This window comes from Mirounga angustirostris, unplaced genomic scaffold (assembly GCF_029215605.1).
Source record: "Mirounga angustirostris isolate CCGP_5_RB_7025 unplaced genomic scaffold, mMirAng1.0.hap1 SCAF_15, whole genome shotgun sequence".
Taxonomy (NCBI): domain Eukaryota; kingdom Metazoa; phylum Chordata; class Mammalia; order Carnivora; family Phocidae; genus Mirounga; species Mirounga angustirostris.
The window spans coordinates 67616590-67631466 of NW_026991723.1; the positions used below are offsets into that span (position 1 = coordinate 67616590).

The 14877-nt window shown below is 36.2% G+C and overlaps 1 protein-coding gene across 9 annotated transcripts in view; it reads left to right on the forward strand.

The window, feature by feature from the left end:
- Positions 1 to 14877, forward strand: part of FKTN (fukutin) — a 91854-nt gene that overhangs the window by 41975 nt on the left and 35002 nt on the right. For all 9 annotated transcript variants that reach the window (XR_010407777.1, XR_010407778.1, XM_064579589.1 and 6 more), the window contains 3 exons: positions 1428 to 1557; positions 4355 to 4488; positions 6040 to 6167. Coding sequence is in view for 7 of the 9 variants with exons in the window: in XM_064579589.1 (XP_064435659.1) it covers positions 1428 to 1557; positions 4355 to 4488; positions 6040 to 6167 (392 nt within the window). In the remaining 2 variants the exon portion in view is untranslated. The remainder of the gene's footprint in view (positions 1 to 1427; positions 1558 to 4354; positions 4489 to 6039; positions 6168 to 14877) is intronic.

Sequence of the window (14877 nt, forward strand, 5' to 3'; positions counted from 1 at the left end):
GAGGGGCTTGGTCATTTATTCATTTACCCATTCACCACTATATGTGATACTCACATATTATGTGTCAGGCACCATTCTAAATTGTTACATACAGTGATGCAGAGGTTTAGTACACGCCCTCAAGGAACTGTCTTTACAGCCTAGTGGAGGAAACCTAAGTAAAACCAATAATGTGAATTAAAAATGATAATAATTATGGTGAAAGTGTATACACATGGTAACTATTATAAACTCATTGGACAGATTCTTTCATTTGTCTTTGCCTATATCTAGGACAAATATTATTCTTTGCTCCCTAAATGTTGAACAAAAGGGTAGCACTGGGAGAATAAATACATCTTCCTAGAAAAATTAGGGAATGTTTTTCAAAAGGTAGAACTGAGACCTGAAAGATTTTGTTAGTCAGGAGCATTTCTGAGAAAGGAAACACGTATAAAGGCACAGAGGCTTGAAAAGTCATGGTGTATTTGGGGAGTTAGAGGTTATTGCTGTATTATGAAGTGTGAGGAGAGGGGCAGTGAGGCTGGACCAGTAGTCAGGGACCCCAACACAAATGTCCTTGTCTCCTATGCAAAGAAGTTTAGATTTTGACCCATAAGTAACGAAGCATCACTGAAGAATTTATAGTGTTTTCCTCAGTCTAGAACACCCTAAAAATGGAGAAAATTAGAAAAGCATGACTAGGTAAATGATAATGATAATATTTATCTAGAACTTCATATTTATGAAGCATTTTTCTGTAATCCATTGTGTCATTAAGTCTTCACAGCGGTCCTGCAAAGTGTAATTAGTATCCTTTAGTGCCTGATGAGGAAACCATATCTAAGAGAGCTTTGTTCTTTCACTCTCTCACTCATTCCGCAGATGTTCAGGTGCTGTGCTGGGCTCTAGAGATAAAGTGATAAAATGAAGTCACTTTCCTCATGGAGCTTGTGCTCTCCTGAGGTGATACGCCCAGCACCACAGCTAAGAAGAAGTGGGGCTGGACTTGAACACAGATAATCTGAACCAAAATCCCAGGCTCTTTTTATTATGCCCTGTAGTCTCTAAAGACCAACTGAATCAGTGAATCATGAAAATGTCACTAAGTGCTTTTGGCTCAGATATGCTTATAGCTCTCAGAATTAGTCTTCTTTTCTCCTAACTGCCCAATCTGCTCAATTGTGATGTGAAGGAGTTGATAAAAGTGGAAGTCTCATCCTTTGGGAATCCTGGTTATACTCCTTCCCCTTTAACTTGTCTTTTTCTAGAATCTGTTCCTGTAGTCTTATAAATGAGCAACTAACAAGGAACTCTGAAACTTGATTTTTTTATAATAGAAAAATGTATAATATGGGGTTAATTTTCAGATTTAATTTAGATGTCACAGAAATATTTCTAGCAATTTAGAAATGGCTGTAATAGCTGAGTATTTGTTGTATCTGTAGCAGTACCTTGATGATAACACTGTGGAAGCTATGGCCTTTCGGAAGAATGCAAAGGAATTATTGCAACTGGCAGCCAAAACATTAAAGAAATTGGGAGTACGGTTCTGGCTGAGCAGTGGAACTTGTCTAGGTAAAATTCTTATTGCTTTACATTTGTCTTTTTGTCATTTCATCCTCTTTGGCTTTAGGGATAACTACTTGAGATGACAAAACATCAGTGATATTTGAAGTGTCATATTTATAGACAGAATAAATGTAGTGCACAGAGCAGGAATTTCTTGATTTCTTTAAAGAAATTAATTTCAGAAACATACAAGAGAGTTAGGAAGGCCATGTTGTGTTTACCAAAAACTGTAAGTCATGTATAAAATTTATATCAGAACATGTAGACTATATTTGATCTTCAGGCAATCCTTGGATTAGCATTTTATTATTTCTGTCCCAAAGATTGTTCTGCCTTTAAAAAAAATAATAAAACCCAAAAAAACCTCTATTCTATTTCTTTACTTACTTACACATTTACTTACGCAAACGAGAAAAAGACTGAAGGGAGTTCCAGAAGGTCTTTCTACAAGTCTTTTCCAGGTCACTGATACTCTCACTGGTTACATCACTGCCTTACCACATTCCATTCATCCTGAGGTGGGGAAATGTACACTTTTCTAGAGTCCTTATGCGAGTTGTTATTAGCATCAGAGAAAGATTTTTGGATCTCCTTCCACTATACATTAGATCAAACTTCTTGGAATTTAGAATTATTAAGAATCTAAATTCTGTTGTTTTTATGCCCTCTTGTTAATAACTATAGTTGGTCATAACTGTATTCTTTCTTGATTATAACTTTATTTGTACAAAAATTAATTCTGCTTCTGTTTTTATAGTGTTACAATATAATTTGTTGTCCAATTCGAGAGACTTTTAAGAGTGAAAAGGAGTACCATTAGTAATTATATTGATATGACAGATGTAAACTGGGATATATGGTTATCCTATTTATTAGGCTTTGTGGAAATTCATGTGGTTCTTATTGTCACAGAGCTTTTAGGTAGAGTAAGCCAAGAAAAAAACACATCTCACACATGTATATGATATATGCTTTAAGGTTTAACTTTTTGAAGTAAGATTGTGTTATAAAACTATGTCATCAGAAATACTTCTTAATTACTTGTCGTGTTTTATTATGCATTTTTAGCCCCATGGTTTTCTTCATTTAAGAGCAAAATGAAGGAGTTGAATTAGATGTTATTTCAGGAGCCTTCCATTTTTTTTTTAAGTAGGCTCCATACCCAGCGTGGAGTCCAGTGCAGGGCTTGAACTCACAACCCTGAGATCAAGACTTAAGCTGATATCAAGAGTCAGATGCTTAACCAACTGAGCCACCCAGGTGCCCCAAGGAGCCTTCCATTTTTAATAGTTTATGATTCTCTGATAGATGTGGAGTGTGGAATTTTCTCAAGCTAGAGATGAGATGCCATCCTGGACTTCTAAACATCTCTGTTACAATGAAATTAAAGTTTAGAATGCCAGACAGTGTTGCCCAATAGCAATGCCTATAAAGACAATCATAGACATTTATATACTTTCTGAATAATTTGGATGAAAGAATTAGAAGGATACAGGGGAGACCCAAGAGCCCTTAGTAGTATTACGGTATAGATTTTGGTTTTTTAGAACAGTAGTAGAGCACCTAATTGAGAAGTAGGTACATAGTAAATATACCTAGAAATATCTTTTGATATTGACAATGTGCTGAAAATTGAGGATGATACTTCTCTTTTTTATATGACCCATCAGGGGCACCTTGTGGTGCAGTCGGTTAAGCGACCGACTCTTGGTTTCAGCTCACGTCGTGATCTCAGGATCCTGAGATCGAGCCTTTCGTTGGGCTCCATGCTCCATGGGGAGTCTGCTTGAGTTTCTCTCTCCCCCTCCCTTCTCCCCTCCTCCCCCCACACTTTCACGCTCTCTTTCTCTGAAATAAATAAATATATGAGCCATCAGACACGAGCTGTTCAATAAATTATTTCTCAGGAAGGGGATATTGGTTAAGCAAAAGAATTAAATTATATTTTTTAGCATACCTTAAAGGCAGCCTTCATCATTAGAGGTTTATGATCAAACATTCTCAAAAGTAACTTAATTTTTTTAAATGGATGGCCCAGTTAACATTATTTTTTTAAAGATTTTTATTTATTTATTTATTTATTTATTTATTTATTTATTTATTTATTTATTTATTTATTTGAGAGAGGAGAGAGAGAATGCAGGGGAGGAGCAGAGGGAGAGGAACAAGCAGACTCTGCATGGAGTGCGGAGCCTGATGCAGGGCTCAGTACCACAGCCCTGAGATCATATCCTGAGCTGAAATACCCAACCAACTGGGCCACCCTGGCGGCCTGGCCCAGTTAACATTATTAAAGCTAATAGCTTATTTAGAAATTAAAATACATCATGAAAGTTTTTGAGGATGCTGAGTGCTCAGAGCAGTAAAAATGAAGGAAAGAAAAAAAAGGAAAGAAAGGTTCTTCAACAGATGGCTTCTTATAACCACAGATTTTAGTTTGGGATTTAAATTTTTTTTTTTTTTAAAGATTTTATTTATCTATTTGACAGAGAGAGACACAGCGAGAGAGGGAATACAAGCAGGGGGAATGGGAGAGGGAGAGGCAGGCTTCCCGCGGAACAGGGAGCCCGATGCGGGGCTCGATCCCAGGACCCCGGGATCATGACCCGAGCCGAAGACAGACGCTTAACGACTGAGCCACCCAGGCGCCCCGGGATTTAATTTTTTAAAAATATTTTTGGTAAAGCGCTGTAAGTCTAATCTTAAGAAATAAAATCCACTCTTACAAAGATCATACAATAGTGACTAATTTTTTCCAAACTTAAGTTTTTAAAAAGTTTTCTTGTTTCTTTTTTATTTTTAGGGTGGTATCGGCAATGCAACATTATTCCTTATAGTAAAGATGTTGACCTAGGAATTTTTATACAAGATTATAAATCTGATATTATTTCAGCATTTCAGGATGTAGGACTTCCACTCAAACACAAATTTGGGAAGGTCAGTAGTAAAAATCTGCTTTACTTCATAAGTACCATGTCTCAAAAGTAAAGTTTATATTAACTCAGAGATGGTTAAGAATGTTACATGTGTATCACTCAGTACTGGCCAGGCTGAGCTTAGCAGAAGCTTGTTATGTGACTTTTTGTTTGTTTGTTTTTTGTTGTTTTTTGTTGTTTTTTGTTATGTGACTTTTGCACTATTTAAGGAAACTAGAAAATCTGTCTTTCTTTTGACAATGAGAAGGAGAAAAGGATCTTGAACTCTTGCAGGTGATTTGTTGCCATTATGTTAGATAACAATATAATGTAATTAGTATACCATGTAATGCAAAATTAATACAATTATTAAGAATCTCACCTACCCCACCTGAAATTATATTGTTTCTCATAAGTCATTTAATTTCTTATTCACTTAGGCATCCTGTCATTATCAACATGAAACGGTCCTTTGGTAGCTAAGGGTTAGAACTATAGAATCATTTCAAATAGTACTTGAATTTCTTATTTATTTCACATGTTCTGGGTCATAGCAATTTTCTGAGTTCAACTAGGAATAGGTCATCATGACTTAAATGAAATCTCCTTTTAGACAATTTGATTTCTATGCCCTAAGCCCATGATTCCTTGCAAACATCTTACTCTTTTTTTTTTTCCCCAAACAACATCTTACTCTTAATTTGATTGTTCCCAGTGAGGTGTTGTCCTGGAAAGTGAGTAGAAGTATGTTTAGTCACTGAAAAATTTATTTATCCTAATTATTCCAGTTTATAAAAAATATTTAATAAAATATTTTCCAGAGGTCAGAGTCAAAGCAGTAGAACTCTAGGCATGCAACAAATGTTTACTCTACACTCACTTTCTGCCTGGCACTGCACTCTGCACCTGGGACACAAACATGAATAAGTTACAGTACTTTTCTTTGAGGAGTTCACTGTCTAATTGGGAAAAAAAAAAAAAGCACATAGTAATTATGTGATTAGTGCTATATCAAGACAGAGGCACCAAGTCTAATGGGAACATAATTATTTGTAGGTTAAGTTTCTTTAGGGAAATGTTCTCAAAATTCTTTGTATCTTTAACTTTTGTTTTTTCTTTTTTCATATACATAATATAATTTATGCTACATAGATGGGTTTCTGTGATGCCACATTTATTTAAGTACTTATTATTGATTGAGATGAGAGACTTATTTCCTAATAGTTTTTCTTGATTATTAAAGGGAATCATTTTTCTTTGGTTCCTTTCCTTCTTTAGTCAGAAAGGGGCTCAGGAACAGAATGTTCTGCAGAGTGGTAATTGAGCTACTGTAAATCATTTACTCTGAGTTTTCATTAATTATCAGAAGCAACATTATTTTATATGCATTTAAAAAAGAAATCAAATCTTGGCACGCTATTGATAAATCCCAATTTAAGAGATGTTCCAGTTTGAAAAAATATATTATCTTAGAATCAGTATTCTTTCTCTATAAAACAAAATCTTTTTTTTTTTTTTTAAGAAAATATATTTCCTTCGTTTCAGTCTGTGATGGTTTTTGTCTTCCTCCTAGGTAGAGGACAGCTTGGAACTATCTTTCCAAGGAAAAGATGATGTAAAACTCGACATTTTTTTCTTCTATGAAGAGACTGACCATATGTGGAATGGAGGCACTCAGGCCAAAACGGGAAAAAAATTTAAGTATGAATCAGATAAGTACTTATAAAAGGGGCTAGAGAAATAATTTCAGAAGGTAGAAATAGTAAGTAACTGAAAATGAAAAACAAACGAAAGACTGTCACAGCTTCACTCTTAGCTAACTTCCTCAGTTTACCCATAAAGCCCAATTGTGTTTGGAAAGTATGGACTACTTATAAGGACAGTGTAAGAGGAGGAAGTGCCCCTGGGACTTCAGTCCAAAGAGTCATTATGATTAGAAGCCCTTGAGTCATCAGAAAGGGAAAACCAAAACAAGGAACACAAAAACCAAGCCCAGAGCCTTAGCCAAAATACTGATTGGCTGTTAGAGTTACAGGAGCTTGTTAATTTGATGGAAATGGATAAGGGTCAGTAAGAAGGAGATAGGGTGAAGTGAAGATTAAGTGAGGACACTGGAACTGAACTGGTCTGAGGCCACAAATGCTCGGCAAGCTCAGGAATGAGCCTTCAACAATGACTGAGGGCTGATCCTTAAAGCATACTCATTGAGCTTAACAGCTACCATATTTTGTCAAATATAAGATAGTATGGATTGTAAGATGCACCATTATTTTATGTGCTACTCAGAAAGGAAAAATACTGTCAATTATAATTCTGAGACACATGATTCACAGATGGAAAAATTTGGGTGGGGGGAAATGTCTCGGAATTGATGGAGTGCAGTATGTTAGATTGACATTTTTAACATTTTTTTTAATGCTGCTACAGTAAAACTCTCTGATGAGAAAAGACAAAAATGACATTAGAGTAACAATGCTCTCCTTTATGAAGCAGTTGACCTATTCTCAATTCTGAGAGAGAAAGAGAAGGAGAGGCAAAGGAATGGGAATGAGAACCCAAAGAGCATGGGCTTAGGAGTCAAGGCAGACCTGGGGGACCTTGGCTGCACCCTAACCTATTTGTGGCCTTTAGCTTTTCTCTGAACATTAATCTCCTAGTCTATTAAGTTTGGGTAGCACTACTATGCGTTTGACTGTTATGAACATTTTGCATGTGTTAACACATCTAATCGTCAAAACAATCTTAGGAGACAGGTATTCTGTGAGGTGCTGAGAATGTAAGTAGTTTGTTCAAGACCACACAGCAAGTAATGAAAGGACTCAGCAGCCTGTCCCTTAACCACTACTCCCCACTGTCTCCCTGATACACCTGATGATATGAGGCACCTGACATAATGCTTAGCATTCATTATCAGTAAATGATGGTTATCATTGTTGTTATTATGATTACTAAAGTGATTATTATTATTACTGTCATTATTATGGTAGTTATGTGCCCAGAAGCTTAAATTTGATTCACTAACTAGCTGAGATTGGAGCTTCTATCATAAATTTGGGCCATTGGGCAGAGTGGGGAGAATTCTGTGACACAGAAGAGAAATGCCATATTCAGACTGGTTTCTCCTGGGTACATTGACACACCCTCTTGGTATTGCTGAATCTTTATTTGAAGGCAAGGAGTCTTCATGTAAGGTAAATTCTGGAGGTTTGAGAGTAATCCAAACCTTTTTCTAGTTATAAAGTATCCCCAAACTGACATTGACCCCAGAGGATATTCTTGAAACTTTTATTTAATATAAAAATTATTTTGCTTTATGACAACAACACATTCATGCTGGGTAAGCTCTGAATATAAGACAGAAATTAAGTTAATGAATATATAATTGACATTCTCCCTATGACCAGGTGAATGGGGATAAGTGTTTATGACATTCAGCTATAATTTGTTTATTCAGATATAATAAAGAAACTGAATTTGGTGGTGCCTGGGTGGCTCAGATGGTTGAGTATCCAACTCTTGGTTTCAGCTCAGGTCATGAGATAGAGTCCTGTGTCAGGCTCCGTACTTGGCATGGAGTCTGCTTGGGATTCTCTGTCCCACTCCCTCTTTCCCTTCCTCTTGTGCTCGCTCTCTCTCTAAATTAAATAAATAAACCTTTAAAAAAAACCCACAAAAAAAGCTGAATTTAATGTATAATTTAGAGGCTTCTTTAAAAACTGTAAGATAGTGTAGCACAGAAATTAAAGGGATGGAGCCAGTCAACTTGCTTTTGAACCCCAGCTATTTTACCTTGGGCAAGTTATTTAACCTCTCCGCCTAAGTCTCCTCAAGTGTAAAATGGGAATAATAATAGAAATTGCTACATAGAATGGCTTTTTAAGGATTAAGTGAGTTAATACAAAAAAGGGTTTTGAAGAGAATTAAAGATGTCCTGAGTGCCAAGAATTATTAGCTGCTATTACTATTACTATACTAGTAGGACAAGGGTAAAGAAAACGATCTCTCTTCATAGTCTTATGAGAAAATTACAGATTAGATACATATATAATTAACTCAATATTAAACTGCCAAATCTATTCTTAGAGAAGTCATATGAGGATGTCACCTTTTTTCTAAGAAAGATACTTTCTAGAGCCAGTATTATAATTCTTTTATTCTTAAATTTCCTTCTAAGACTTGAATTTCTTTCTTCTCACTGACATGATCTGAAACCCACAAACTTCAAAAGAATGGTTCATTTCTAACCACTACATTTCTGCATAGAAAGAGCTTCTATCATTCTGCTTTAACTGCTCTTTATTGTAGCAGTGTTTGGGAAGTGTGAAGTGTTCTAATTATTTAACAAGAGAAATGAGCAGTGATGGAACTGTCTGGACAGATGGTGTGAGTCCCAGATTTTCTATCCTGTTACTGTGACCTTAAAAGGCAGAGAAAAGAACGGGGGATGGCTGTGTAGAGTAGTTTCTTTGGAAGATTCCCCCAGCCATATGCCATTTTTATTCTTTTCAGCACTATTTACTTGAAGGAAATACAGTATTTTCACCACTAGTGTTCCTAGAGTGGGGAAAAGAAACCTTTTAAAGCTACTCTAAAGGTCTTTTTATCTGTATAATATTTTACTTTGTATTCATGTATAGTTTATTCTGAGAAGAGCTTAATAATATAGATGCTTACCATTTGGGGAAAGAAAAAGGCTAAGAGGAACTCAGGAAGGAAGAAAAAAGTTCCCCCTTTTGAAACTTTACTCTGCATGCCTGCAGAATGATGTTTTTGGTCCTCAGATGTAATAATAATATTAGCGGCAATAATAAAGACACAGCTACGAGGGTATCAGCTGGTTATCTGGCACATGATAGGTACTTTACGTTTGTTATCTCAGACAGTCCTCACATTATGCCTGTGGGTTAGGTGTGCTCACTCCCAGTTAGGAGAAAACTAATGCTCAGAGAAGTGAGGTAACTTGCTCATTACTGGCAGGACCACGATTTAACTCCAGAGCTGTTGGACTCGTCAGCCTAAGTGCTTATTTCTAAGACTTAATACGTTGAACGAGTTAATACATGAAATGCATTTAAAACAGTAGCTGGCACATAGGAAGTGCTCTGTGAACGTTAACTACTGCTGCTACTATCATTACAGTATTATTACTACTATTACTGCTACTGTGTTACTCTGACACAAAGCATGGTACCTTCAACACAGTGGTAACTTGGATTAGTTACTCCAGTGGGCTCTGAATTTTTTATACTTATTTTTCTTCTCCAGAGTCCAGTCACTAGCAATAAAAAGTGAACTGTGCCACCAGGATGTGATGTTTTATTCCATCATGTCACAGTTCCTACAGATGCTGCCCAGGTTTCTTGGGATTCTTTCTTTCCTTGCCATCTGAATCAGCTGAATTAAGTAGAGGCCAGAAGTTTGAGAGGCAATAATAAAAATTAACTTTGAATATTTGCTATGTGCCAGGCACTATGCCAAGCTTTTGTATGCATCATCTCATTTAATCTTCACAAGCTTATGAGAGAGATCTTAATTTTGTCACCTTCATTCTGTAGATGTGGAAATTAAGGCAGAGCTAAAATTCAGACGGGGGGCTATATCACTTTAGAGCCTGGATTCTTAGATAAAACACAATGTTAGTGTCACCATGATCTATCATATTGTTAATATTCCTTCTATGAAAATAGCCCTTCTACTCAGTGATATTATCAGGGTAATACAGCTACCTCTCTAACCTCTAATAAGAAATATGCTACCCTCTGGGCTACTAGTGGTTCCTTATATCTTCTGATATTTGTAGTTTCTGCTTATTGTACAGATCTTCAGAAAATTTGGATTTGTTCTCTGTGGGACTCCTGTCCAGGTGTGCCTCCTATATAATGTAACGTTTCATTTCTGCAGAGCCTATTTACTAACCCTGTGTGCTAAGGATTCTCACGTGAACATACTTAGGTTCTGCTCTCAAAGTTCTCATAATGAGGACCATGAAACAAATTATTGAAGTACTTTATCAGTAGTATAGTAATTGAAGTATGTGTTATATATAATTGAGCTACCAAATCAAAGTCTGTCTAGAAGCAACAGCAAGGAAGTGTGGCTTAAAAATAGAGAAGTTTGTTAGGTAGACTTGGTAGGAATATGGAGAAAGGCCTGATAATAGTTTTGCTTAACTATTTTTCTCTTTAGACTGTTCTGATTTTTTTCTTATTAAAAATTCTATGAATGTCTTTTTTACATAAAGTGAAAGCCTTATTAAGGAGTTTCCTTGACTAGATTCCCAGAAATGGAATTATTATTGTTTGTGCTGTTTAAGAAGTAGAAAGGGTAAGTGGGCAATGTTCCTAATACCAGTAAAGTTCAAGATTTTATTCCTCCGTCTCTACTTTTTCCTTTGACTCCTTAGGACTCTTTAAAGTTACATGGGCTTCCTCAATTCTTTTTTCTGTTTTAGGGTCTAACCCAAGATACCACATTGCATTTAGATACCCAGTTTTTTGCAACTTCATTTGAGACCAAGATTTTAATCACTAAGTAGTACCAAGTTATACATCATCACATGTCCCAGTTCTGCCCATTCAAGGGCATTGAGTTGTCTTTTTTTGATGTTGCTCCTCAGTACCTCTAACTGGAAATAATCTCCCCTTCTTCTGAATTTCCATAGGTTTTTTTCTCATGCCTTATTTGTGGACTTCTGCTGATTTGTCTGTTGTTTCTGAGTTATAGATAGAATCAGGCCTGGCAAATCTGTTGGGACTGAGTGAGACCTGAGCCCTACATGAAACCAAAATCAGCTCTTAAGTGTATTTGTTTTGTTAAGATGATAGGGTGATGCCAGATTGATGTCTTGATCCAACCTTCCAGCTTTGGAGAATCAAAACCATAAGGTGAAGCCACCCAGTTTTTCAGTCATTCTGCTTTACCAGAAACTAAAGATGAGAGTTCATTGTTGAATCCCCACTCATAGGTTCTCTCAGCTTCATAGATTGATAGGCTACCGTGGTTTTAGCTCTCAAAAATACACTTGCCTTTTTAGTACTTACAGCTGTGAAGCTAAAAAGGCAAATTTGGATTATTTCTTTAAATTAGTATATTTAAAACATTGGTTTTTCTGAAAATAATCTCACATTTCCTACTCTGTTTGTGCCTTCATATCTTACCACAGATATATTGTCTTAGGTTTCCTTAATTGTATCTCCAAACCTCTAGTGAGTAGCAGGTACACATTATATCAATGAGGGAAGAACTTTGAATGCATTTTGTATGCATTTTGTATGATAATTGTATACAATGTACAGAAGTGGGAGTTATTTATATAGTTAGCTTTGCTTATTTGTTTTTTTAAGAGAAGATTACCTCAAGGGGTACCTGGCTGCCAAAGTCAGTAGAGGATGCGACTCTTGATCTTGGGGTTGTAATTGTGAGCCCCACATTGGGTGTAGATATTACTTAAAATAAAAAAAAATCTTTAAAAGAAATTACCTGAGAATGAATAAATGGCAGACCTTTCATTTATGTGAAGTAAATTATGTTTTTTAAGACTGCCATACGTCTTGTTGTTTGAATGTAATTCTATAAAGTATTTTATAAGGTAGTAGTCTAAGAGAAATAAAAACATATTTTTGCTAAAAGAGTTGACATGAATGTTCATAGCATTCTTATTCATGGTAACAATGGAAACAGCCCAACTGAAATGAACTACTGATACATGCAATAACATAGATGAATCTCCAAAATATTATGCTGAGTAGAGGAAGTCAGATAGGACGAGTACATACTATATAACTGCATGTATTTGAAATTGTAGATCAGGCAAAACCAATGAAGGATGTAGTAAGATCAGTGATTGCTAGGGGCCAGGGTGGATCTACTGCATGACTTGCCAAAGAGCACAGGGACCTTTGGGAAGCAGGGTGGTAGAAGTAGTCTGTGTTTAATTGTTGTGGTGGTTACACAGGTATATGTGTTTGTCAAAACTTAACATGGGTTCACTTTGTTATATGTAAATTACTTCTCAAAAAAGTGTATTTAGAAAACAAGTTTATTTACAAGTTTAAAAAAATTATGGGGGCGCCTGGGTGCCTCAGTCAGTTAAGCGTCGACTCTTGATTTCATCTCAGGTCATGATCCTCAGGATCATGGGATTGAGCCCCACATTAGGCTCCGCACTCAGCGTGGGTTCTGCTTGTCTCTCTTCCTGCTCCCCCCCCCCCAATTCGTGTGCACTCTCTCTCTAAAATAAATAAATAAAATCTTTAAAAAAAATTATGACTTAGAAAACTGATGTGAAGAGAAAAGAGCCCAAGATTACATACTGAAATAGAGAGATAACTGGGACCAGAGTGATGAATTTGATCAAGGCAGGCTTAATTGCAATGATAAGCTTTGAGCCTTTTGCATCTGATTGTACAAATTAGGTAATCTGAGTTCAAAATAAAACAAGCTTTTTCTATTTAGTATAACATTTGAAATCATAATTTAATCTCTTTTTAAAATTATCTATTATATCCAAAGAGAAATACTATTAAAATTGTCTGAGAGAAAGCAAGCACAGCTGAGTCTAATTGGTTGTTGATGAACTATAGATCTAATTTTTGGAAGTTATGCAGTAGAAATGAAAATGTCCTGGGGCTTTGTTTCTGGCATTAAAGAAGAGTTATGTGCATGCTTTAATGGGTAGTTTTTGATACAGTCATTATGCAGGTGCATTCGGGTGTTGCATGATTAACAACCACCTATACAAGCTTTAATTTGTCTACTCATTGATAATATAAATTTGTTCTTGTTTCTCCTGTGGTACAGATAATCAGTAGTTCTGTCCTATGGAGATTGCATAGCATAGTTTAAAAGTCGGTAGGATAGATGGAATCACTCAATTTACACTGGAAATCAGTGGGAAAATGAGTTCAGTGGGTAGAATTTTATTTTATAAAACATGTATGTGCTGTGTATATTGCTTATATGTTAGAAGTTTGGGATGGGAGTGGAGTATGGGATCAATAAAGATCTCAGAGATTATATTCTAGTTTAGGCTCTGAAAAGTATATTAGCCATTCCACTATTACCCTTTTTGCTTCTGTGTTATCTGTGGTAGAATTGTGAGGGGCTTAGTGGAAGAGAGAATTTAAAAAATGCTAGTCAGCATGCTGTAACCTTGGTTCTCAAGAATAGATTGTAATTCTTAGAAAATTGGGCAAAATTGATGGTGAGGACTTAATGACTTAGTATGCACAGTAATTCCTCACTTTGCCACATTCCCTTTGGTTTAACACAAATCACTGGTGAATGTCTAAAAGACATAGCTGATCGGGGCGCCTGGGTGACTCAGTTGGTTAAGTGACTGCCTTCGGCTCAGGTCATGATCCTGGAGTCCCGGGATCGAGTCCCGCATCGGGCTCCCGGCTCAGTGGGAAGCCTGCTTCTCCCTCCCCACTCCCCCTGCTTGTGTTCCTGCTCTCACTGTCTCTGTCTCTGTCAAATAAATAAATAAATAAAATCTTTAAAAAAAAAAAAAAAGACATAGCTGATCAACATCACTAATTATCAGGGAAATGCAAATCAAAACCGCAACGGGATCTCACCTTAGGCCTGTCAGAATTCAAAAACATAAGAAATAACAAGTATTTGCAAGGAGAAAAAGGAACCCTCATACACTGTTGGTGGGAATTTAAATTGGTTTAGCCACTGTGGAAAACAGTATGGAGCTTCCTCAAAAAATTAAAAATAGAAATATCATATCCATTAATTCCACTATTGAGTACTTACCCAAAGAAAACAAAAACACTAGTTTGAAAAGATATATGCACCCCTGTTTGTTTCAGCATTATTTACAATAGCCAAGATATGGAAGCAAACTAAGTGTCCATCAATAGACAAATGTCTAAGGAAGATGTAAAGTGTACACACACACACAGACACACGGGAGAATATTACATGGCCATGAAGATGGATGAGTTCTTGCCATTTGAGAAAACATGAATGGACCTAGAGAGTATTATAATAAGTGAAATAAGTCAGACTGAGAAGGACAAATACCATATGATTTCATGCATAAGTGAAATCTAAAACAAACTAAACTAAATGAATGAACAAGCAGAAAGCAGAATTAGACCTATAAATACAGAGAACAAACGGATGGTTGCCAGAGAAGAGGGGAATAGGGAGTTGGGCAAAATGGGTGAAGGGGAGTGGGACATATAGGCTTCCGGTTATGTAATGAATAAGTCATGGGAATAAAAGGCACAGCATAAGGAATATAGTCAATAATATTGTAATACCAGTGTATTGGGACAGATGGCAGCTACACTTGTGATGAACATAGCATAATGTATAAACTTGTCTAATCACTGTGTTGTACACCTGAAACTTATGTAACATTGTGTGTCACCTATACTCAAATAAATATAAAAAATAG